We start from the raw sequence: 26,188 nt of genomic DNA, 5'->3' as shown, positions 1-26,188 counted from the left end.
GCGGGGGAGTTGCCGGTGTGCTCAAAGGGCGCAGTTTTGACCAAGTGCATGGGAAGGACGTGTAAAGCGGGCAACTTAGAACGTAGAAGAAGGTGTAATGGTTCGCCGGGTCTGATGACTGAGTTTTCCTTTTTTTTAATACCTCTTCTTACAATGTAAGCTTTTCTTCCCCCCTTTCCTCTTAGCAAATGGTTGACTCTGTCCTGAGGGTTTGCCCCTCCGCACATTCCAGGGCCCGGCCAGGGGCGGGGCCCAACAGCCCAAGTCCTTGTAGGGAAATCGCGGAGAGGGCTTCGCGGCCCACGTGACTGGCCTTCGCCCCGCCTCAGAAAGCCCCGCCCCTGCCGCCGAGCAGTTGTGCGCCTGCGCGTGTGGCTCACCTCAGGGTGACTCAGGAGGTTTAGAGGTCGGCCTGCAGGTCCCCGAGCGGCCCGCGTGTACCGAGAGGAGGCCTTTGGACAAAAGATTTGATCTCTGTGTACCGTGTTATTTTATGAAGAGTCCCGCCCCTCCCCACAGAAGCAAACATTGTTTAGTCCCGAGGGCCCTCAGACAAGAAGCCACTATTTATTCGTCCCAGAAGGATTTCCTCAGGCCACGGGCGGCCGAAGACCTCCTCCCTATTCAAAAACGTTCGCGGTTTTGTTTCCCACCAGAGCCCCTCAGACCCCATGAAGAAGATAGCCTGACTGCGTCCGGCTCGAAAGGAAGATGCGTGACCAGCAGCGAGAGCTTCCTAACTTCGCCCCCGCCTCTGACTGTGGTTCGGGCGTGCGCCTGGTGGAAAGGGGGCCAGAAAGTGGGGCCTGTTGTGCTCTGCTCTCCTTGCCCCGGGCCACTTCAGCCAGTGCGTCTTGTTAAAGGAAAGCCCTCCCCCATTGTCTTCCTGCGTCCAGACTCCTGCCCCTTGGAGGAAGGGGTGGGCTGGGGCCGATGCCACTCCAGGGTCATCCTGGCCCCGGGGTCACGTGCCTGGTCTGGCTCACGTGGCCGGAACAGTTCTGAGGTTTGGGGTCGCCCTCGAAAGCGCCCTCACTCGAGTCACCCTGCTGCTGACAAGGAAGGGAAAAGCTGCAGGATAATATACTCGAGATACGAATAAGCTACACCTTCAAGGACCTCAGGAGCATTTCGTCTCTTAACCAATAATATATTGGAGCACTTGGAAGGTAAAGGCTGCAGGATAATATACTCGAAATACGAATAAGCTACACGTTTAAGGACCTCAGGAGCATTTCGTCTCTTAACCAATAATATATTCCCAAGTTCACTTGGAGGTAAAGTCACTGAAAAATAAACAACTGCCCTAATTCTACAGCGTGAGTGAAACGAAGATGATTAGTTTACCAAACAGCCTTGGTAGTGAGAATCACTTGGGGTACTAGTTAAAAATACACAATATTGGGGGCCTCATCTCCAGCCCGCTGAATCAGAATCTTGCAGGGCGGGTCCTGGGAAGCCATCAGTTTAACAGGGGTCCTAAGTGAGTCTTATCACCAAAGGTGGGGACACAGAGCGAGGACAGTTTAGGGTCTAAGACTAGGCGGTGAGGGCACAAACTCCAGGTGGCTGAGTCGGGGGACTGCAGATGGTTCTTGGAGCCTGGCTTGGACCCAGGGCGAGCCGCCTGCAGTGCTCACACCTCCACCTGCCACCAGGGGGCGCTAGAGCCCCCACTGCTGTCATCCCATAAGGTGAAATGGACGGTATAGTTTTCCCCTCAGGGCGGCAGGGAGCAGCAACAGTCTTTTGCTTCTATAGTATCAGATAATTGCTTTGTCTGTCTGCTTTCCTTCCATTCAGTCAACAGGTATTAAACAGCAACTGCATTGCCAGGCACTGTGGTGAGTGCTGTGGTTTATTTGGTTTTTAAAATAGAGCATAGTTTCTACCTCTGGGATAACGGGGAGGGAGTAAAGGCACAGGGAGTTATCAGGGAACAAACGTGGAACAGAAAATTACAGCATAATTTGGTAAGGTTTATAGAAGGAGCACAGAGGAGGAAATCAGCCTGTCTGGGGACTTGTGGAAAGTGTCCCTCGGAGGACTACTGAAGAGCTGATTCTAGAAGTCAGTGGGGAAAGAGAGGAGAGGGAGATTCCAGGCAAAGGGAGCAGCCTGCCTGATTGTCTGGAGGTGATCAGAGGGCCTGGCTGACTGAGCACAGGGATTTGTGTGGTCCATGTTCATTCATTAATTTATTCATTCCCCAATTAACTGTGGGTATACAAAGGTTAGCAGTGTGGAAAAATAATATCTTGATAAAATGTTATTCAAATTTCCATCTAACATTTTGATATTAAATTTTAATGATTGGACCCACCACCAAAGACCTCTCACTCTAATATCTCTTCCCTTGTGGACCCTTCGGGAGATCTTTGCCCTCAGGTGACAATCTCCTTTACACCTTGTCATTAAAAGTTTAGAGACCTGGGATGGGTTTCACATCTTTCCTTTAGCCTACTGAGTAACCCTGAGGGCAAGTCATTCAACTGATCTGAGAGTCAATTTTCTGATTTGTAAAACAGAGGATAACATCTGTCCTTATTTTGTAGAGTTTTCTGATTAAATGAGTTTATATGAAAGTTTTCACTGAGTACAGTGGCTTTCAAATTTTTGACAACTCACAGAAATTTATATCACTAAGCAATACTTGACTGCCTGTAATACTTTCTAAGATTTCTATTCTTGTCAACGTTATGCCATTTAATTTTTTTAAATGCTCAAGACCTACTACATGTGAATTTATGATCCACTAATGTGGAGGTTCACAACCAGGGGTGACTTTCCCCCAAGGGAACACTTGGCAATGTCTGGAGACAGTTTTGATTTTCATAACCAGGGAGCTGCTACTGGCATCTAGTGTGTAGAGGCCGGGGATGCTGCTAAACACCCCACAATGCACAGGACAGCCCCCTACAACAGAGCATTATTCTGCCAAAAATGTCAGTAGTGCCAAGGCTGGGAAAAACCATGTTTCAGGAACTCAGACTATATAGTATGCAATTATTTGGGGGTGCTGTAATTACACTGAAAGGGCACTATTGCTCCTGCCTCAAGGTAAGGCTCTTTTCCACGCCCCCCCCACCCCGAGATCAGCTCTAAAGAAAGAAAAAAGCACAGAGAGAAAGAAAAGGAACACACAGTTACTATATACCTCTTATGTACTAGGTATTAGTACATAAGCATTTTTATCATTTAATTAGTACATAAGCTTTTTTTTTTTTTTTTTTTTGCGGTACGTGGGCCTCTCACTGTTGTGGCCTCTCCTGTTGCGGAGCACAGGCTCCGGATGCGCAGGCTCAGCGGCCATGGCTCACGGGCCCAGCCGCTCTGCCGCATGTGGGATCCTCCCGGACCGGGGCATGAACTCGCGTCCCCTGCATCGGCAGGCGGACTCTCAACCACTGCGCCACCAGGGAAGCTCCATAAGCATTTTTATTAGTACATAAGCATTTAATTAGTACATAAACATTTTTATCATTTAATTCTTACAATGACCCCGTGAGGTAAGTATTATCACCTGTTTCACAGATTAGGAAACCGAGGCTTAAATACTTTAGTGACTTGCACATGTTACCAAAAGACAATAAAAGAACCAGGGTTATAACTCATGTCTCTGCTTGTCCAGGGGTAAGATAGAAGGGCAGAGGCCAGTGTTTCTTGTTCACGAATCCCTAACTCCTAATAAAGGGCCTAATTATCCATGGGTGCCAATAAATATTCAGTAACTGGTTACTTGTTCAAGTGCACATAGCTAGTAAGTGTCCTGACCCAAAGCCCACATTTAATTTTACTATGCTGCGCTCTCTTCTTTGGTCCAAGGAGGGGAACTCCATACCCAAACAACAAAGAAGCATAGCTGAATTGACCCTTGGTGTTTACTACCTAAGTCAATAATTTTGTAATGATCACTTGCAATTTTTATTGCATGTAAGAAATTTTTGAATGTTAAGAGACATGGCTTACGTTCTGGTTTTACCTACATAAGTGGAATTCTAATTCTCTGTACATGAAATAGAATGTAACAATTAGCATTAATTCAGTAAAACAGTAGGAGGAGCTTCTTTCTTTTAAATGAAGTAAAGGTGTTTGAGTTAATCTGTATTTACTTTAAAGTTAATAGCTTAAAAGCGCCAAAACTACAAGTAGTATATTAAAAGGGTATAGAAAATTCTACATAAAGAATTGCATTTAAAAAAAAAATCACAATTATTTCTAAATTCGGGAATGATATTAAAAAAATAATGTGAAGTTGAATTAAGAATATTTGAGGAAAGTTGTTACTTCCATACTAGTAAATCTGAAAAAATAAGATAGATAAATGCTTAGGAAAATTAAAATACTAAACAAGATACAAGAAGAGAGAATATGAATAAACCAAACCAAAATAAGAAATAAGAATTACCTAGAAAATAAGTTACTGGGCTCTGGTAATTAACTGAAGAAATGCTGCTCCAACTACTAAAAGACAAAGATTCCTAATATAATATTATGGTTCATAATTTGAAATACATAGCCTAACATAGTTGATTCTAATAATATTTTGTTAATGAATGAGTATAGTGACCAAATTACATTTTCTGAATTAATCTTATGAGGGAAAAATTTTTTAAAAAATACCCCCAAATTAAACTAATACCTAAAACAAAAATTATGATTTAGGCTTGCTACAATTAACTCTTTAGTTTCTTCATCTGGAAAAGAGCATAATAATGGTATTCATGTTATTCAACCATTGTATGGATTAGGTGAGATAGTCCATGTACATTTCTTAGTGAGAAATCGACTTTGGTTGGTTAAGGCACTGAGATTTGGAGTTTGTCGAGCAGTTAACCTAACCTAGCTAATTAATGTACCCATGTTTTGTCTACCTGGCTGGAGGAAACAAGCTGAATGGGCACACTTTAAATAATGACAACAGACGTCAAGTGGGCCCTTGATGCTACCTAGGTACTCGTGACATTTCTCTATTTCTTTCATGCTCCTAATCTCTTCGATGTCAGTTTTATAACTTCTGTCTTCTCTCACCTTCAACACCTTCCCCCATCCTTGCTCTCAGTCCATGACCTTGCTTCTGAGTCACTGAGGAAAAAAATGACTCCCGCAAGCTCCCACACCACCCACATTTACCCACCAACCAACATCTGTCCCCATTTGTTGTCTTCTCACTCCTCTTTTGTTAAATTGAGAGGAACCCTCCTTGCTCCTATGGAAAACCAGTTCCTCCCTTTGCTCACTCATGTCACTCCAACAATTCTGCCCTCCCCAGCGTCATCAGGTTCTCTCTCTCTTTATTGGGTTATTCCCATCAACAAGTAAGCTGTAATGTATCGCATGTATGGCAGGCTCCCCACATCCTAATTCCAGAACCTGTGACTATGTTAGGTTACATAACAGAGGAATTAAGAATGAAATTAAGGTTGCTAATGAGCTGACCTTAAAATAGGGAGTTTATGCTATGTTATCACAATGGGCACAGTGTAATCACAAGGGTTTAAAAGTAGAAGAAGGAGGCAGAATATGACAATCAGAGGGAGATGTGACCATGGAAGAATGTTCAGAGTGATGTAACATTGCTGGCTTTAAAGATGGAGGAAGGGGGCCAGGAGCCAAGGAATGTGGATGAACTCCAGAAGCTAGAAAAGACGAGGAAACAGATTCTCCCCTAGAGTCTTTAAAAAGGAACATAGTCTTGCTGACAGCCTGATTTTAGCCTAGTGAGACCCAAGTTGGGCTTCTAATCTACACAACTGTAGGAAAATTAAGTTGTATTGTTTTAAACCACTAGGTTTGTGGTAATTTGTTATAGCAGCAATAGAAAACTGCTATAGTATAAACAAACACCAAAAAAAACCCTCTTTCTGATGCCCTTTCCTCCTCCAGCTATTGTCCTGTTTCTTTGTTCCCCTTTATAAAAGTCCTCAGAAGAGTCACCTATACTCACTGGCTCTAGTTCTCTGTTAAACTCACTATAATAAGGCTTATTTTCCCAGCCACTCCACCAACAAGCGCTTATCAAGGTCACCAATGACCTCCATGTCATCATGGCCAATTGCCCGAGTGATCACTCCCTCACCTTTGAAATACTTTCTTCTTTGCTTCCAGGATGCCTCACTCTCCTGGTTTTCCTCCTTCCTTACGGCTACTCTTCAATGTCTTTTGCCAATACCTCCTAATTTCCCTAATTCCTCAGTGTAGCCCAGAACTCAGTGCTTGGCTTTCTTTTCTTTTCTGTCGACACTGCTTCCCTAGCTGATCTTATCTACTTTCATGGCTTTAAATACTACTTAGACACTGATCACTCCCAAGTGTGTATCTCTGGCCAAAACCTCTGCCCTGCACTCCAGACTCACGTATCTAAATGTTCACTTGACATTTCCAAGAGGAGGTCTGCCAGGCATCTAAACCTTCAGACTCCAAAACCTGCGCTTCCTGTTGTCTTCTCCAGCTTGGTTAATGGCATTTCAATCCTTTAAGTTGCTCAGGTCAAAAACCTTTGACTCATCTATGCCACCGCTTTTTCTTTCATGACCTTCATCCAGTCTTTCAGTCAAAGTATCTCCAGGGTCTAGAACAGTTATTAGCACATACCTATTGGTTAAGTCCTTCAAAATATATTGGAATATGACTTAGTCTCACCAACTTTACTACCATTTTAGTGCAAGGTAACCTCTCTCAAGCCTGGATTTTTGCAATAGCCTTCTAACTTGTCTCCTTACTTCCACGTCCCCCTATGTGGTACTTCCACACTGCCAAAGAGTAATCCTTTAAAATGTAAACCAGAACATATTCCCTATTAAGTTCCATGAAGACAGGGTTTTTAGGCTTCTTTGTTTACTGAAGTATCCCCAAGACCTAGAACAGTGATTATTATTAGCACATTACAGGCACTCAGTAAGTAAAAATACATATTGACTGAATGAAGAGCTGGAAAGTAGAATATAAGGGGAAAATGGTAGAACTATGAGGCTAAAGGAGTAAGCAGAGACTGTAACCCAAATGGCCTCTAAGTCATTTTCTGAAGGTCAGTAGGATACCACTGATCTGTCTTAAGTATGGGGTTAATATGAGCAGAATTGTGTTATTTTAAAATTGCTCTGATAGTTCAGAGGAATAGCCTGGGAGAAGGAAGAATCGGGATTTCTGACAGATGACACTGACAATCACTGAAATGAGGAACATGGGGGAGAAGTAGTTTGGAGTGTGGGGTATGGTGACGGTAGGAAATGCCAGTTACAGTTTTGGACGTTTTGAGGTAGTGGATTAGAAGACAGCACAGAGGCATTCACTAAAACAGCACAAAGAGACAAGAAGATAAAAGTATAAAAGAGCTGTCAAGAGTCAGGGAGGATATATTTTGACAATCCATTGTATATTTAATGGGAAATCCAGAACAAGATAAAAATGGGAATGATGGGAAACAGTATTAAAAGAGACAACGACTAAGAGTTTCCCAGTATTGAAAGAGAGTCAAAAAATCTTTATTCGCGTTGAAAGTGCACTGAATGTGAAGCAGGAAAAATAGAAATAAATCTATGCCAAGTCACATCACAGTGAAACTTCAGAACATCAAGGGTAAAGGAAAATAGTAAAAACTTCCAGAGAGAAAAGACAAATGGCCTACCATGGAACAATAATTAAACCGGCAGTATGCTTTCCTCCAGCAACGTTACCTGCTGAAGGTGTATTCAAAGTGCTGTGAGAAGAATCACTCACTCCCTACACAATGTGTGTGGAATGGATGAGCAAAATCCTGACACCTCTCTCCAAAGAATTCTGGATGCTGGTCTCTCTAGAAACTCTCAGGTCTAGAGACTGATCTTGCCTCTTATAATTCCTGAGGAGGAACATTAACTAAGGGTCACAAAATTGATTTCACAGTCTTGGAACATGTCCTGAATAGATATTCTGACAACTAATATTCTCAGCCTCTGGGATGTCTGCCAAAATTCTGAGATATCATGAACCTCACGTTTAACGTCCTATTGCGCTCAAAAATATTAGATCATTTTTGATTGTTCTCTGCTTTTTCATGTCTGTTTGACTTGCTTTCCAACTCACTTGTAAACATATCCTATATTAGTTTTACACTAGCTAAGTAGAAGTTTTTCAGTGTATACTTTTAACAAACTAATGAATTGTTATTGTTATTATATTTACAGAGCTAGGCATTCGGCTACGTGTTTTATTAACTCTCAGTCATTGTCCTGCAGGGTAGTTACCGTCATTTCCATTTTACAGATGAGGAACTTGAAGCTTAGAGAGGTTAATAACCTGCCCAAGGTCATATGCTGGGGAATAGAAAAGGCAGGAGTATTTATTGTTGACACATGCTAATCATTGATAAGAATGACTGTGTTAATAATTTGGAGTGCGAATAGTTACCCCAAATGTTGACTTATTTTTTTTGTTCTTCCCAGGAAAAGAGACTCTAAGGTCTTGTGCAGACTTCCTAATTCCACTGAAGTTAGTGCCTTGGGAAAATAACTGATTTGCCAGCCATCTGTAAGTGTATTGTAACTTTTGATTCTGAGTTCTTCTTTCTCCTGGAGAAATAATGGTAAATGAAAGTAATTTCTATGGGCAGATTCCATTTCATATAACATGTCAACATTTAACACAGAACACCTCCTTTTGCATTGTCCCTCAAGTGCTGATTCAGTAAAGCATTAAAGCACTGGTCTGGCAGCACTACCCAGGAATCCCTGACAGGTCGACGAGCCAGAGGTCAAGTTTGAAGGGGCTTTCCCAAAGTCAGTATTCTTTGGTGTCTTACTGTGTGCTACGCAATTCATTATTTACTGCTGGACAAAGAAAGAACTATGATAAGAAGGTAGACATACTTCCCAAGAGCACCTTCTTCTGTTTGTATTCCCAGTACCTTGCACAGTGCCAGACATGTCATGTGTGTGCAGTAAACCTACGTTAAAACTGTAAACCTATTTAAGAACTCTGGGGCAAAGGTATAGAAAAAAATAAGGGAGATTTAGGAAGTGGTTAAATGATGAATGTAGTCCTGTGTTGAAACTCAACCAGATGAATGTTATCAAACTTCTGTATGGCCTGCTAGGTCCAGAATGAAAAATCTCCTGGGACATAGGTAGTTGAGGTGACCAGATTAGCCACAGACAGGTTAGCTCTTGTTTGGATATATAAGCCAATGAAAATTATTGTCCAAGGCAGGGGATAACAATGAATAAAGTCTTTTATGTTACTATATTAATTCTTGTAGTAATTCTCTCTATTTAGATCCTTTTTAAACATCTTTATTGGAGTATAATTGCTTTACAATGGTGTGTTAGTTTCTGCTGTATTACAAAGTGAATCAGCTATACGTAAACATATATCCCCACATCTCCTCCCTCTTGCGTCTCCCTCCCACCCTCCCTATCCCACTCCTCTAGGTGGTCACAAAGCACCGAGCTGATCTCCCTGTCCTATGCGGCTGCTTCCCACTAGCTATCTATTTTACATTTGGTAGTGTATATATGTTCATGCCACTCTCTCACTTTGTCCCAGCTTACCCTTCCCCCTCCCTGTGTCCCCAAGTCCATTCTCTTCATCTGCGTCTTTATTCCTGTCCTGCCCCTAGGTTCTTCAGAACCATTTTTTTTGGATTCAGTAACTTGAGGGATTGACTCTTGTTTCTCTCTCATGGGCCGAATGATTGTTCTCTGAGTGACCTGCTGCTTCTTTAAGAGCATCTACTGTGTTTTCTCTCTACCAACTGCCTTTCGCTGCTAATTTTAGTTTCCGGTCCCTCATAATTTCAGCTTGCCATGGCTTCTCTGACCCCAGATATAACCCTGGCATCTTTTGGTTCAGGCTTTTTTGACTTTTGGTCCTTCTAGTAAGTGTATTGACACTCAGTATTTCCAAAATCAAATTTGTAAGCTAGGAATGTGATTGGCTTGACTCACCTTTTTGGCCCAGGCTATGTATCATAGGTTGCTGCCAGGATATACATCAGTAACCTTTGGGTTTGAAATGACCCGTCACCTGTGGTCATAGAGTAGGAATCACACGGTGCAGAATATCAGCAGATGCTGTGAGCAGAGCAGGCATTAAGTGCTTTCCTGTCCAGGAAAGAGAATGGAGCACTAAAGCCAGATGGAACTGGGTTCAAATCCCAACTCTACTATTTGCTGGCTATGTGACCTTGGGTAACTTGTCTAATGTTATTCTCTGAAACTTAGTTTTCTCATTTATAACTTGGGGATGATAACTGCTTTGTAGGGTTTTTGTAAGAAATAAATAAAATACTATGTGTAAAGCATGATATAGTATCTAGTACACAGGAGGTTTAATGGTAGCTATTTTATCTTATTTAAAATTTTTATTTATTATTATATTAACAGATTAATAATGATCTCAAGAAAAATAATCAATCTCCATGTCAAAGGTCAAAAGAAGCTCATACAAGAGGAAAACCAAATAGCTTATGTTGAAGGAAATGTCTGGCCTCACCATGAATTTTAAAAATGCATTTAAAATAGCTATGAGATATATTTCACATCTGTTAAACTTGCTGAAATAAAATTGTACGTTCCAATGTTGATGGAGCAATGAAGAAAGGGTGCATTCATATTTGGTAGGTGGCATTATAGATTAGCCTAATGTTCCAAATAGCACTCTCACGAAACATTTCCTTCAATTTGTAGTTCCTTTCTGGGGAAATACTTCCCAAGGAGGTAATTGAAAGGAAAACTTTATTTGTATAAAATATTTATAGCTCCCTTTTTAATTCAGAGGATTTCATCATTTTAGAACCAAAATAGACCTAGGAGATTATTTTTCCTCTAGGGCTGCATATTAGAATCATTTAGGAGCTTTTAGAAACACTCATTCTCCCATGCCCAGAGATTCAGAGTTAATTGTCCTGGAATATGGCCTGAGCCTGAGGATGGTTTAAAAACTCCTCAGGTGATTCTGATGTGTAGCCAGGATGGAGAACCACTCTTCCAATCCCACTCCATTAGGAGAACTATGACAGAACAGAACCAGAGGGGTTAAAAGGCTGCCTCTGAAGGGAACACACACATAGATGTGGTAAAAGAGCTGAGGTGAAAATGAAGATGCTCCTAATTCTTGGTTCTAACTTCTAGTCTTAGTGAATAACTGGAAATATCCATGTGGCCAACACCTAGAGACTAGGTAACAAATTATGGTGAAATAGTACAATGCATTCATCAATTGTTAGACAAAGTAGAACATAGTGTGTACACACTGATGAGAACCAAGTGTGATAATGTTGTGTCCATTGCTGCCCTCATTGAGAGAGTCCCAACCAGGACTGTTGAGTTCCCCCGTGGGAGGGGCACAGGTCTCCCATCATGCTCTTCTCCCCCCACCAGGTGGCCAAGTATTGCATCTCTGTTGAGGGGAATGGGGTTATCAGTGTCCAGGACTGCTGAATGGTGGACTGTCTGTGCTGAACAGTGACGAATCAGAAGAATCCATTTTTTAAAATTATGGTGAAATATGCCTAGCATAAAATTTATCACCTTAACCATTTTCAAGTGCACAGTTCAGTGGCATTAAGTACATTCACATTGTTGTGCAGCCATCACCACCATCCATCTCCAGAACTTTTTCATCATGCTCAACTGAAACTTTCTAGCCATTAAACAATAACTCCCCATTTCCTCCACTCCGCCATCCAAGTCTCTGGCAACTACTGTTCTCCCTTGAATTTGACCCCAGTACCTTATATAGGTGGAATCATACAACAGCATTTGTCCATTGTGACTGGCTTCCTTCACTTAGTGTCTCCGAAGTTGAGTTCATTTTTGAAGAAAATTATTCCCTGTCTTTCTCTCTACTCCCTTGCTCTTTTCATCAAAGGTCCACTTCCTTCCAGGTTGAGGATCACCCCAGCCCTTCTTTTGATCTTTGCTTTCCTGTTCTAGTAACTACCCTGCCTTTTCCCTCTCCTTTTTTCTAGGCTGTCTTATCTAGGGAGCAGGATAGGAAAAGCTAGCTCTGTAAGCTTGTATCTGAAACTACTAGTCTGAAACTGTGATTTGTTGTGTTTTTGCATCTTTGTTTCTGCTTCAGTGTAGACTAGGAGAGGAAAGGGGGCTCTTATGGTATGAAAGAGAGAATAAGGGAACACAGAACATAATTAATTAATACGTGGAGACATGTGCCTGCATCAGATATGAAAATGGTGTCTGCAATATTAAAAGAGGTGAGGAAGCTATAGAATTTTGTCAGAATTGGTTTGTTTTAATTATAAGGGAATATTATGTACTGGTTAACATGTGAACTCTGGATATGGGTTATCTGAATTTGAATCCTTGCTTTAACACATTTTAGCTGTTTGTCCTGGAACAAGTTACTGAACTTCTCTATACTCAGTTTTTCTCATTAATGAAAAAGGTATTATAATAATAGTATCTACTTTATAAATTGTTGTCAGGAATAAAGAAGTTAATACATATAAAGCATTTTTAATACCACCTGGCAAATAGTAAGTACTATATAAGTGTTAGATAGCAATACTTTTTGGTCAGTGTTTTGATACTTCTGTTATCTATTACACCAACTTTGGTTAACTATATAAGGAAAAATAGATTTAAAAATTCAAGGTGACATTATTCATACTAGCCCCAGACTGGACACAATGCAAAGTTGCTTCGTTGATGAACAGATAAGCAACACATGGTGTGTCTTTTAGTGAAGTACTTCTCAGCAGTAAAAGAAGCCATCTGCTGAATCATGCAACAACATGGATGAATCTCAGAAACATCTTGCGAGGTTAAAAAAAAAACACACACAAGTCTACATATTCTATGATTCCATTTGTATGAAATTTCCAGAAAAGGCTAAACTGTAGGGACAGAAATCAGGTCAGTGGTTGCCTGGGTTGTGGAAGTGACCAAGGGCTGACTGCAAACTGGCATGAGGGAAGTTTTCCAGTGATGGAAGTGTTTTAAAACTGGATTTTGGTGGTGGTTGCACAACTGTATAAATTTACTAAAATTCACTGATCTTTACTCTCAAAATGGATGAATTTTATGGTATGTACAATAAATTTTTCTTCTATAAAACTGTTAAAAAGAAAATAAATTGAAACTGGAGATTCACGTCTGTTACTCTTTAGTCTGGTTCTCACTTTAAAAAAAAAAGAAAAAAGTTATTGTTTTTGTAAAAATAACCTGTGTTGATTGTTGGGAGACAATTCTCCATGGGTCTGTCATGTTTCTGCACAGCTTGCAAGCAAGCCTCTGGCTTCCCTTTGTTCCAGGCTATCTTTTCAGGGATGTTTGAAGATAGAGAAAGTATCTCCCTCCAGGGCAAAGGCAGGCACACCCCCTCTCCAGTATAATAAAGAGAACGGCTGCCTCTGGAGCAAAGAGCAGGCATGCTTACTGCTCCTTATAAAATATTCAGGTTCCCTAAGCTCAAAGTTCCACTCTCATAATGCAATCCAGTGTGTGTGCTGGTGTCACCTGGGCCTCTTCCTGTTGCCCTGGGGGAACGGGGCGGGTGGGGTTGTCACACTGGTGAAGAATATGCTGATGATTTGGCTTCTGCTATTGCTGTGAGTAGCAGAGTCCTTTGACTCTGACCCAGGAGTCCCATGTCTTGTCAGCATCAATGAAGCTGTAGGTTAACTTGTTAGCTTGTAAGCAGGGTAAAAAAGCTTAGTCTTCATAATTTTTTTGTGTGTATGATAAAATCTACATAACAAAATTTACCATGTTAACCATTTTTAAGTGCACAGTTCAGTGGCATTCAACACATTTACATTGCTGTGCAACCCTCAGCACTATGCATCTCCACAACTTTTACATCATCCCTTATGGAAACTCTACCCATTAAACACTTAGCTCCTTATTCCCATTTCCCCAAGCCCGTGGTAACCACTACTCTACTTTGTCTCTATAAATGTAACTACCCTAGGTACCTCGTGTAAGTGGAATCATACAATATTTGTCCTTTTGTGTCTGACTTATTTCGTTTAGCATGATGTCTTCAACACTCATCCATGTTGTAATCATGAATCAGGATCTCATTCCTTTTTAAGGCTGAATAATATCCATTATATGCCTTCACAGTTCTTGACACTAAATATTTAAAAAATACAAACAGAGGAAGAGGGTTTGGATAAATAAGGTGAAGATTCTTGTGATGGGGGAGGGAATTAAGAAGAGGAGAGGGGGCGTCCCTGGTGGCGCAGTGGCTGAGAGTCCGCCTGCCGATGCAGGGGACTCGGGTTCGTGCCCTGGTCCGGGAAGATCCCACATGCCGCAGAGCGGCTGGGCCTGTGAGCCATGGCCGCTGACCATGCGCGTCTGGAGCCTGTGCTCAGCAACGGGAGAGGCCACAACAGTGAGAGGCCCGCGTACCGCAAAAAAAAAAAAAAAAAAAGAAGAGGAGAGGGAGATAGAGCAACTGGTAAAGAACAGAAATTAATTCCATTTCTGCAGCCACAAGTGCACCATGCTACAGAAAGCCAAGGCCACTGTGGAATTATGCATCTCCTTCCTGGTGGCCTGGAGTCTAGTCTGGGGGACAGGGTGGTAGGTAGGGATCTGAGCAGGGGGTGGGGACTTATCCCACCAGCTCCGCGGCCAGTGCTGCACATCACAGGATTGTCCTTTTTCAGAATCGGCTGTCAGCCCCAGCAATTCTCTCCTATCCCTAGCCCGGATGGGAGCACACGTGGGCCCCTCACAACCTGTAGGTCCTGATGCAAGGCATTGACTGCATTGGCTTAATTTGGCCATTGCCCGGGTACAGGCAAAATTAGAACTAGATCTAATTTTAGATCTAGATCTAGTTCATCTAGTTTAAATCGAGTTCATTTAATAACTAGGTGAGATTTGGCTTCTGATAAGAGTCCTAGTCCCGGGCTTCCCTGGTGGTGCAGTGGATAAGAATCTGCCTTCCAATGCAGGGGACACAGGTTTGATACCTGGTCTGGGAAGATCCCACATGCCGTGGAGCAACTAAGCCCGTGTGCCACAACTACTGAGCCTGCATGCCACAACTACTGAAGCCCACACCACCATGAAGACCCAACACAGCCAAAAATAAAAACAGACAAATAAATTAATTTTAAAAAAAAGAATAACTGTGGTACAATGATAGGTGAAATGATGAACACAGCACATAAGAAAGAATGTGACTGGTTGTTTTATATGTACAAAGCAAAACCAAAAGAATCCTTCTCCTTTAAAAGATAGGAATTAAAGGAGCAAATCTAATATATCACTCATTGCTCACCTATTATGCAAAGCACATGCTAGGTACAGGGAAGCAAAATGACTGACACGGGCCCTGTGGTCAAGAATTTCTAAATTCTAAGAATTTTCTCCAATACAAATGCTTTCAACAGAAGGCAAAGCTCAGCCAGATTATTCAGTGAGCTCTTTTAAGTTGTAAATTAATTGTATCCTTCCTATCTCAGAGTTGCCTAATTAAAAAATATATAAGTATATATATATTGGCACTTGGCATCTAGTCCTGTTGTTCATTGAGTGACTTTGAAAAGTCATTTCCCCTCTCTGAAGCTCCATTTTCTCATCTATAAAATAGAGAGTTCAACCAGATAATCTCTAAGGTGTTTTCTAGCCTGAATAACTGTGCTATGAATCCAAAAAGCAGCTGTTTTTTCTTGCCTGGTTTGTAAGCTGATTAGCAACATCCTATGTGGAGCAATTTTGAGGGGAATAAAATAAATCCTCCTTACTCCAAGAATTCTGCTTCTACCTGCTAGCTCATGTCTGAAATGCTCTCTCCTGAGAGTGTCGTTTTATGAATTTAAATCCCTATTATACTAGAAATTATCCAGAAAGATGTTTCAGCATGTAATCAGTTAAGTCCTTGCGTGACGGGCCAGAGTCTCAGATTTGTTATGAGTAGAGTGGTGGGAAAGGAGGCAGAGGGGAGAGGTGATCATTGAAAAGGGCTAGAGGAGGGGGCTAGGACTCTTTTTTTTTTTTTAATTTATTTTTGGTTGCGTTGGGTCTTCATTGCTGCGCGTGGGCTTTCTCTAGTTGTGGAGAACGGGGGCTACTCTTTGTTGCAGTGCGCAGGCTTCTCATTGTGGTGGCTTCTCTTGTTGCAGAGCACAGGCTCTAGGCGCACGGGCTTCAGTAGTTGTGGCACACGGGCTCAGTAGCTGTGGCTTGCGGGCTTAGTTGCTCTGCGGCATGTGGGATCTTCCCAGACCAGGGCTTGAACCCGTGTCGCCTGCATTGGCAGGTGGATTCTTAAACACTGTGCCACCAGGGAAGCCCTGTACCACAGTTATTCTTAAGTAATCTTTGTCTACCCAACTACACAGTGGCTACTTTGAGGACGTGAGTGAGTCACCACTGGACCCTAGGGCGTAACACAGGGCCTGACACATTAGTGGGTTTTCAATAAATGCTTTATGAATTAAACTGACTAAATACGGGTCTTTCTTTTTCTGTATTATTGATACATGGGTTTTATTTGTTAACTAAACTCCCCAGCAACTTAAACTTTCTTGATTTGAGTTGGAATTTAGTTTTTGTTTGCTTTGGTTTACCTTATTTCTAAAGAATATATCTTTGTTTATTCCCTCATGTATAGAAAAATGATTTGCTACTGTTTCCACTTCCGTAAAACAAAAAATTGTTAGGTGGCTAAATATAATTTATACATTTATTTTGGCTTTTAGCATACACTACAGTTAGTTAAGCTCATCATTTCACACATAAAGATATTAATACCCTTACAGTTAGTATGAAGAGAAGATGTATCTACTTTAAAATTGCTTTCTTAAAAAACTAATTGTAATTCTTGGGCTTCCCTGGTGGCGCAGTGGTTGAGAATCTGCCTGCCAATGCAGGGGGACACGGGTTTGAGCCCTGGTCTGGGAAGATCCCACATGCTGCGGAGCAAAGAAGCCCGTGCGCCACAACTACTGAGATTGCGCGTCTGGAGCCTGTGCTCCGCAGCAAGAGAGGCCGCGATAGTGAGAGGCCCGCACACCGCGATGAAGAGTGGCCCCTGCTTGCTGCAACTAGAGAAAGCCCTCGCACAGAAACGAAGACCCAACACAGCCAAAAATATATAAATAAATGAAAAAAAGTAATTGTAATTCTGGAAGCAAATATTTTTTAAATTTCCAGACTTATATAGTTATACACTTTTTAAAAAGTATTTTGCATTAGGTGGTTTTCTGGGAAATTTGAAATTAACAGTAGATTAGCATTCCATTAAGTTTTCAGAATAATTACACATGTGTAAGGGCATCATGATTAAGTCAGATTAATTGATTATACATCTATAAGGCAATTTGATTAAATCACAATTATTGATTTGTCAAAGCCCAACTAATTTTTTCATCTTTAGTTTTATTATGCAGTACAACACAGTAGGTAGTTTATTATCTGGATATTTATATTTTGGATAAATATGTTGTTAGAAAAGGCTGAATCCAGATGATGCTACAGCAGAAAGATCACTTAGGAGACTTGCTTGGGTCTAGCTTCTACTTCTTTTGCCGAATCTTACTGTACAGTTGTTTGAAATAGACTGTTTGGCTTTCACTGGGATCCTGAGCATCAATGAATAAATGATATTTTAGTTTTTCCACAAATGTGTGTGGACTTCTCTCATTTTGCGTTCTTAACAGGGATCAAAGTTCAGTAAATATTTTAATGTGTTGATATTTGTAGCCAGTAAATCTTGACCTAATAGTTGTCTGTTACATGGGAAATATAACTAAGACTCTTTTTTGGTAAGAGTTCTTACTTCTAGTGGACATTATTGGCATATGGCACACTCTATCTATCTATCTGACTATCTATGTATGTATGTATCTATCTGCACACACACACACACACACACACACAGAGTTAAATGGTTATAAGGCAGTACAGTATGATATAAAGGAGGCTGGGCTCTGTGTAGAACAGATCCAGGTTTGAATTTTCTGTCACATTCTAGTTGTGTGACTTTAAGAATATTAATCTCTCTAAATCTTAAATTAATTTCATAATCCATGAAATGTTTTTATGTGTGTATCATGGTCATTATTAATACTTGGCATATAGCAAATGCTTATTAACTATTAGCTCATATTATGATGATTTATATCTCTTATTTTTGCTTATTTTTCCTCTTTCTATTTCAAGGAGATTTGAAGCAACTTACCATGCTCTCTAGAGAAATGACTCACTGGGAACCATTCCAATGGCTGATGGATAAAACTCGGAAGAACCACTGCCATTCTGTATTGGATGTTTAGAGAACAAATGGGTACTTGGGAACGTAAAGCTTGGAAAATTCTCCTATGGATTCCTGACAGCAAAAATGTACGTATGCACACTGACTAGAGGTGCATTTAGATAAACAAATGCTGGGTTGAATTTGATCAGTACTAAGTGGAATACATTCTTTTACATACATTGATTGGGTAGCTCAAAAGCTGACCCTAAGTGATGAGTGGGGACCTGTAATGCACTTGAAAGACCATTTGAAAATATCTAGTTTTTTATAGACAAAGTATCATTGGAGGGAGGATAAGGCAATCCATGACAAAAAGTGCATGGGCTTTGGAATCCAAATATCTCTGAATGAATTGCATTTATGTCATTTCCTAGCTGTGTGCTCTTTGGTAAATGACTTCACCTCTCGAAGCCTCAGTTTCCTCAGCGATAGAAGGCAATATGAGAATTAAATGAGATAATGTGTACAAAGTGCCTATCAGAGTGTCTGGCACTTGATAGATTCTCAACAGTCTTAACTGTAGTTATCATCAAGAAAGGAATTATAAAGTAGGCTACGATATTGGGTCTGTTCAATATTTTGGTAGATACAAGTGGATCTGTATTTAGTCGATGTAATATCACATCAGGACATAACCTTCTCCTTACATATAATCTAAACAATGAGCTTTTAAGTTATTACTATCGGTAACAATAGTTGACATTTACTGAGTCTTCATTTGTGGCAATCACTAAGTTAAGTGCTTTCTCTGCATTATCACATTGATCTCCATAGCAGTCCCCTAATTTGGATATTATTGTCCCCATTTTATAGAGAAAGAAAATGAAACTTAAGGAGAAATACTCTGCTTAGAGTTACCTGGCTATTAAATGCCATCGGTGGCCTAGAATCAAGGTCTGGTCTGAGTCCAAAGTGCAGGCTCTTGCCACCAGGTTACACCACCTCTGAATTTGTGACATATTCTAAAAACAAAGAAAGAGAATCTCTTGTTAGATAGACTGACCCTACTCTGACTTTAGGAAAGATAAAACCTGTTGCTTCGTAAAGGCTTTAGTTAATGAATAGGGAATCAAAGATTCAAACTTGAAGCTATAACCTACTTTGTAAATTTTCCTGAAATGAGAGAAATGGTGATCATCAAGCCAAAATTTCCACCATGTGTGACCCATTTCTTACTTGCTTGTCTCTAGTTAGCCTCATGTTCTTTTTTCACCTTGTGTCTTTTAAATGTATTGTACATGGGTTATGAACAGCGCATCCAGAATCATATCTTGGCATTAAAATTCCATGAAGTCCATTTTGGGAATCAGATTACTGCACCTATTTTTAGCTCTCAACACAAACCACTCTTTCCATTATGCTTTTAAATATCCTGTGATAAAATTATATTGAAAATAGCTCTTATAGCCAAATAAAAATCCTACATTTGGTTTAATCAGGCCAGAGCCATTGGCTGGCATTAATGTAATTAATTACTGAGGCAGCTACCTGCCAGGGCCTCCTTCTTCCTCTTGGTTTAGGACTACCCTCCCCATTTGGTGCTATATTTATCTGCCCTCTTGGCCATAAAAGGCTGGCTGTGTGGCTCTGACATTCTACAGCCTGACCACATGCATTATTTTTGAACTGGCCCCCAGGGTCCTGTCTTTAGCCCTGCCTCTTAACATTTTCTTGGATTCAACCTGCGTGGGTTTTTCATTCTCTCATCCAGCTCCACAGTCACGTCGGAACATTTCCACCACCATCACTCCTTTGGAAACTGGTAAGTGTGACCTTGAGGCAGAAGAATGCACTTGATATTTTATGTGCTCAACAGCACTGCAGTGTGTGTGGTTTCTTTCTATCTTCTGAGCTCAGCAGTTTTCTCAGAGAGATGTCAGAATAGCAGAGAAATAGGAAAGTGGAGCTCCGGGGAAGGAAAACGAGCGGCAGGGTGCCAGTTTGTGCTGGCACAGCTCTTCTCTCAGATCAGTGGATTCTTTTAAAATTAAGCTACTGTTTCTGGAACTATAAAAAGATAATAGCTGTCTCAGATAGAACTGTAAGCGTGAGTCAAGTACTCTTTCCAAGTTACAGTTCAGTGGTTTGGTTGAAACCTGGAATGGGTGAGGTAACAGGAAATCATGTGTTTTCTATCCTCCATACGCCTACAATACTCCCTGATTACATATTAGATCAAAAGGAGTAAACTAGCTCTGAAGTCACTAGTCTCTAATTCAGTGATTTTGCTCTGACAGTGCCACGTGGATGAATGTAAGGGTACATTGGGTATTTCTAATCGGAAAATGGTTAAGCAATATTTCAGAGGCAACAAAGAGCCCCACATCATGATCCTAAAGTTAATATTTTCTGTGAAGAATTTTTATCAGCTTTCAGCCTCTAATGCCTGTACAAAGTATCATGTCACAGTTACAACTATGGAGTTACTGTCTCTTCCTAAATTCCCAAATTATTTTCAGGAAAAAACACAGGTCTTAAAGGAATGGAAGACAACCAAACCATCTTTCCTCCCAATACACTCTAGCTGTCATGTGTTGGGGATAATCCTCACTTACTTGATGAGGAGAAGGTAGTTGTACCTTTGTTCCAGAGGTCAGAGCTATGACAACCAGCTGAGTTGACATAAGGCCAAAGCCTGTTTACTTGTAATATATTATCTCTGTGCTTGGAATATTAAGTATTATTAAAAATAAACGTATTTGGGGAAAATAGAAATAAAGCGAATGGAAAATAGAATTGAGGCAAGACATTTAAAGATTTTATTTTGTGAAAATAACAGCATTTCAAGTTATTTGGGTTCTGAATTTAGCTTATAACATAATACACAGGAAGGTCATTCACTATTTATTTGGACATCATTCAAATAACATGTGCTGTGTTGCAGTGTAGTATGTATCAGTACAGAAGCTTATCAAACATCTTTATAAATGCCTGATCATATACTTCTATATTTATATATTCAACCCTTTTGTTTTATAAAAATGTGTCTAATAATAATTCATTACACCTGATCATCATCCTGTATATTTTAGAACAGAAAATAGCAATCTATTTAAGGGTTGAAGCAAAGTTGCTTGCTGGTAGCTATTTTCTTCCTCTTGAGAAATGGCATGTAGACTGATATCTTCCATGAGTCCTAACATAAATATTTCTGGAATGAAGTTTGCTGGATTTTCTTCTCTAGGGAATACATGCTGACTCTTTAGTTTAAATAAAAAGATTTAAAAAAATGGTTCTGAAGAACCTAGGGGCAGGACAGGAATAAAGATGCAGACATAGAGAATGGACTTGAGGACATGGGGAGGGGGAAGGGTAAGCTGGGACAAAGTGAGAGAGTGGCATAGACATATATACACTACCAAATGTAAAATAGATAGCTAGTGGGAAGCAGCCGCATAGGACAGGGAGATCAGCTCAGTGCTTTGTGACCACCTAGAGGGGTGGGATAGGGAGGGTGGGAGGGAGACACAAGAGGGAGGGGATATGGGGGTATATGTATATGTATAAGCTGATTCACTTTGTGATACAGCAGCAACAAGTACACCATTGTAAAGCAATTATACTCCAATAAAGATGTTAAAAAAAAGTAGATTTTAAAAAAAAAATTTTTAAGAGGTGAAAATTCTTATTAGGTGTTGAAATAAAAACACAAAAAATTGAAAACTTCTCCACACTAGTCATTTAAAATCCATTGAAATATTATTCTCTACCTGTCCTTAAAATCACTCCTATCTTCTAAGGCAAGCATTTCTCAAACTTCAGTGTACATCGGAAACACTTTGAGAAATTGTGTAGAATTCAGTCTCCTGCTCCCGCTCTCACCAAAGATCCTCATTTATCAAGTCTGAGGTTTGGCCTGGAAATCTGCAGGACTAATGACAAGAAAACATAAAGTAATAATAAAAGGGAAACAGCTTTTCAGTTCATCTTAGAAACTGTTTTTATATTTATCTCATTGTTTTTAATGGAACTGAATTGAAGAGCAAGCTTGTCTTGTACTTTAAAAGGCTTTCTAAAAAGTAGATTTATTTTTTGAATTTATTTATTTATTTATTTTTGGCTGCATTGCGTCTTCGTTGCTGTGCGCGAGCTTTCTCTAGTTGCATCAAGCAGAGGCTACTCTTTGTTGTGGTGCACGGACTTCTCATTGCTGTGGCTTCTCTTGCTGCAGAGCACTGGTTCTAGGCACACAGGCTTCAGTAGTTATGGCACGTGGGCTCAGTAGTTGCGTCTCAGGGGCTCTAGAGCGCAGGCTCAGTAGTTGTGGCACACGGGCTTAGTTGCTGTGTGGCATGTGGGATCTTCCTGGACCAGGGATAGACCCCGTGTCCCCTGCATTGGCAGGCGGATTCTTAACCACTGTGCCACCAGGGAAGTCCTAAAAAGTAGATTTAAACTTGACAGAAAATGTGGCAAGTTTAGAAGGATTCAGTCCTCATTTAGAATTTTTTAAAAAGATTTGAAAAATTTATTACAACTAATTTCACTTGTAAAAAATTTAGGACATGCACAAAAGCATTAAAAATGGAAGAGGGGGGCTTCCCTGGTGGCACAGGGAAGCCTGCGCACCTAAAGCCAGTTCTCTTGCTGCAGAGCCAGTGCTCTGCAGCAAGAGAAGCTGCCTCGATGAGAAGCCTGCGCACCGCACCGAAGATCCAATGCAGCCAAAAATAAATAAATTAATTAATTAAAAAAAAATGTAAGAGAGGGCTTCCATAAAACCACTACTTCATCCAGGGTTGTCAATATGGCTGATACGCTTCTGTCAGTGGACAGATTTTTCAAGAAAGATAATGCAGTCTGAAGTTTCCCCTCTCTATGCTAAGCAAACCTATTTTTGACTTTCAGTAGGACTGTTAGGTCATGTTCACAATGCAAACTGCTACACTGATGATTGACTTTCTTGCTGCCTTATGTAGGAAGACTAGAAGTCTTCATATTCTTAATGGAATTTTTCTGCCTTGACACTATACCTTTTTGAAGTATTTGTGAAATTCGAGAGAGCTTGTTATATGACAATATAAGCATCCTCCAGGGTTCAGTCCTAGGACTTTCATTCTCATCTATTTTCTTTTCAGCATTGAATAGCATCTAAATGCTGGTGAGTCCCAAATGTAGGTCTCCATCCTGAACCTTTACCCTGTATTCCAGAGTCAAATATCCAACTTAATCTCTTAATTAAGTTTAAGATTAATCACTTAATCTCTCCACTTGGGTGTCTAGCAGGTATCTCAAATGTAGAATGTCTCAAACCAGTCTCCTGTTCTTCCATTCTGAACTGCTCTTTTCTTACACTCCTGGCTCGTCTCAGTTAATAGCAGTTTTAGTCTTCCAATTACTCAAGCAAAATCCTTGGAGCCATCTCTCATTCCTCTCTTTCTTTCACACCCTAATCCAGAACTTTCAACAAATGCTATTGCTTCTGCCTGCAAAGCATGCAGAGTCTGATCACTTCTCACACTTCCACTGCTACCACTATAATCTCTAGCCTGGACTATTGCAGTGGCCTTTATATTAATTTGCTAGGGCTGCCATAACGAAGTACCATAGACTGGGTGGCTTAAACAACAGAAACTTATCTTCTCATGATTCTGGAGATTAGAAATCTGAGATCAAGGTGTCAGCTGGGCTGGTTTTTCTGAGGCCTCTCTCCTGGCTTGTAGATGGTCATCTTCTTGTGTCTTCACACAGTCTTCCCTCTGTATATGTACATATCTGTGTCCTAATTTCCTCTCCTTATAGGGATGCCAATCATGTCATATTGGATTAGAATCTATCCTAATGACCTCAGTTTAACCTCACTTCTTCTGTAAAGATCTTATCTCCAAATACAGTCACATTCTGAAGTACTGAAGGTTAGGACATCTATATATGAATTTGGGGGGGGGGATACAACTCAGCCCATAACAGCCTTCTAATTGGTCTCCTGGCTTTCACTCTTGTCTCTCAACAGTCTATTCTCAAACTCAGCAAGAGTGATTCTCAGCTCAGAACATTCCAGTGACTCCTTAGCCCTTTCAGAATAGAATTCAAAGTCCTTACAGTCACCTGTAGGACACTACACTATTTGCCCTCCCCACCCTCCACCTCTCTGACATCATCTTCTATACCTCTCCCTGCACCTCCCTCACTCCATGCAGCCTCACTGGCCTATTTGCCATTCCTGGAGTACAACAGGCAGGCTCACACCCCAGTGCCTTTGCAATGGTCTTCCAACCAGAATACTTCCCCCCAGATATTCTCATGCTCAGATGTCACTTTCATGCTCAGTCATCATCATCATCCCTAATGATGCTGTTTAAATTGCATCCCATCCCACTTTCCTGTTTTATTTTTCTCTATAGCATTTAGCAGGTTCTAATATACTTTACACTTTATTTTCTCTATTTGTCTGTCTCTTGCAATAGATCATAAGGTTGTATATAGGGTTATCAGAGCAGGGATTTTGTTTGTTTTGTTCATCTCTGTATTTCCTGTGCTGGAATAGTACCAGGCTCAAAATAGGTTCTCAGTTATTATTTGTTGAATGAAAACCACGTTGGCTGGACGCAGACTCTCCATCATTACATATTCTCTCAGATGAAGCCCCTGTCAGAATGAAATGCCAAAAAATTAGAAATATATGCTATGAAAGGTCTAAGGAAAAAGCACAATAGGGAAACTTTGTAAAGATCTCCTAGGTATTTAAAAAAAGGAGAAGACGGTACAATGATAGGAGGCGGTACATCTGGGCTATGAAGCAAGGAATTTATTGAGTAACCAGCTAAACTAACCTTCACATCAGTTTCCACTTACTCTTTGGAACGGATAAAAGAGTATTAATTTTTACATGTTGGTTTAGATGACTTGTTCTGTTGGGTTTGTTCCTTAATAGTTCACCCCCAAACTCTTGCTTTCTTGTAGATTGCCTGGTTCCCTGGGGGCACATGATGTCTCTGCCTTTTTATCAGAAACTTCACGAGCACTATGATCGCAGCTACCACAACAAAAACCTTCATACCACCATGAGCCAGTACCAGCAGGAGAAGAAAAGCTCGGCCATCTACACCCACGGCTCCACTGCCTACAGCAGCCGCTCCTCCACTGCCCACCGCCAGAAGTCCGAGGCCTTCAGCCAGGCGTCCGCCGCGTCCTACCAGCAGCAGGCTTCCCGGGCCTCCGAGTTTGCCCTCTCATCTGCAGTCAGTCAGAAGGCTGCCTCAGCCTACGACTATGGCTACTCCCATGGGTATGTCCAAAGCAGCCTTACGAATTTAGGGCAAAGCCACGTTCTCTGAATAACTTCCCCATGTCACATTTTCTTATCTTCTTACTGGCAGCCCTACCTTTAAACCAGGTATGGAGCAAGGCCATGTTTTGGGAGGCCTGGGACTTATGTCTACGATTTCCCTTTACCTTCCTTCTCTGAGTTTCACAAAAAGCTGCACAGCCACCCTGGGATGTCTTGCTTGAATTGCCATCTGCGATATTGCTAGAAGCAGAGATGTTTTGCCACAAGTCGTGTTCAATATTCAGCAGCAGCAGAGCCAGGAAACCTCATTTCAATACTCACAGCAGGTTTCCTCGTCCTGAGAACATTTCAACTTAGATGAGAATAGAAATTTTTTTTTTTAAAGAAATGCTCATGCAGAGTCTTAACTTCCAATTTTATTTATTTATTTTTAATTATTTTATTTTATTTATTTATTTTTGGCTGTGTTGGGTCTTCATTGCTGCGCACAGGCTTTCTCTAGCTGCAGCAAGCAGGGGCTACTCTTCGCTGTGGTGCACAGGCTTCTCATTGTGGTGGCTTCTCTTGTTTCAGAGCACGGGCTCTAAGTGTGCAGGCTTCAGTAGCTGTGGCTCACGGGCTTAGTTGCTCCGTGGCATGTGGGATCCTCCCTGACCAGGGATCAAACCCCTGTCCCCTGCATTGGCAGGTGGATTCTTAACCACTGTGCCACCAGGGAAGTCATAGATGAGAATAGAATTT

The 26,188-nt window shown here is 41.0% G+C and overlaps 1 protein-coding gene across 2 annotated transcripts in view; it reads left to right on the top strand.

Moving 5' to 3' along the window:
* The first annotated feature begins 19,814 nt into the window (after positions 1-19,814).
* The window catches only part of MYOM1 (myomesin 1), a 142,948-nt gene continuing 136,574 nt past the window's right edge, over positions 19,815-26,188 (top strand). The window contains exons 1-2 of one of the 2 annotated variants that reach the window (XM_030836682.2): positions 19,815-19,978; positions 25,120-25,444. In XM_030836682.2, the coding sequence (XP_030692542.1) occupies positions 25,143-25,444 (302 nt within the window). In that variant the 5' untranslated portion in view covers positions 19,815-19,978; positions 25,120-25,142. The remainder of the gene's footprint in view (positions 19,979-25,119; positions 25,445-26,188) is intronic. The other variant, XM_030836684.2, reaches the window with a different exon arrangement.

Source organism: Globicephala melas, chromosome 13, assembly GCF_963455315.2.
Source record: "Globicephala melas chromosome 13, mGloMel1.2, whole genome shotgun sequence".
Taxonomy (NCBI): domain Eukaryota; kingdom Metazoa; phylum Chordata; class Mammalia; order Artiodactyla; family Delphinidae; genus Globicephala; species Globicephala melas.
The sequence above is the reverse complement of the archived record's forward strand: the minus strand, read 5'-3'. Positions and strand labels throughout refer to the sequence as shown.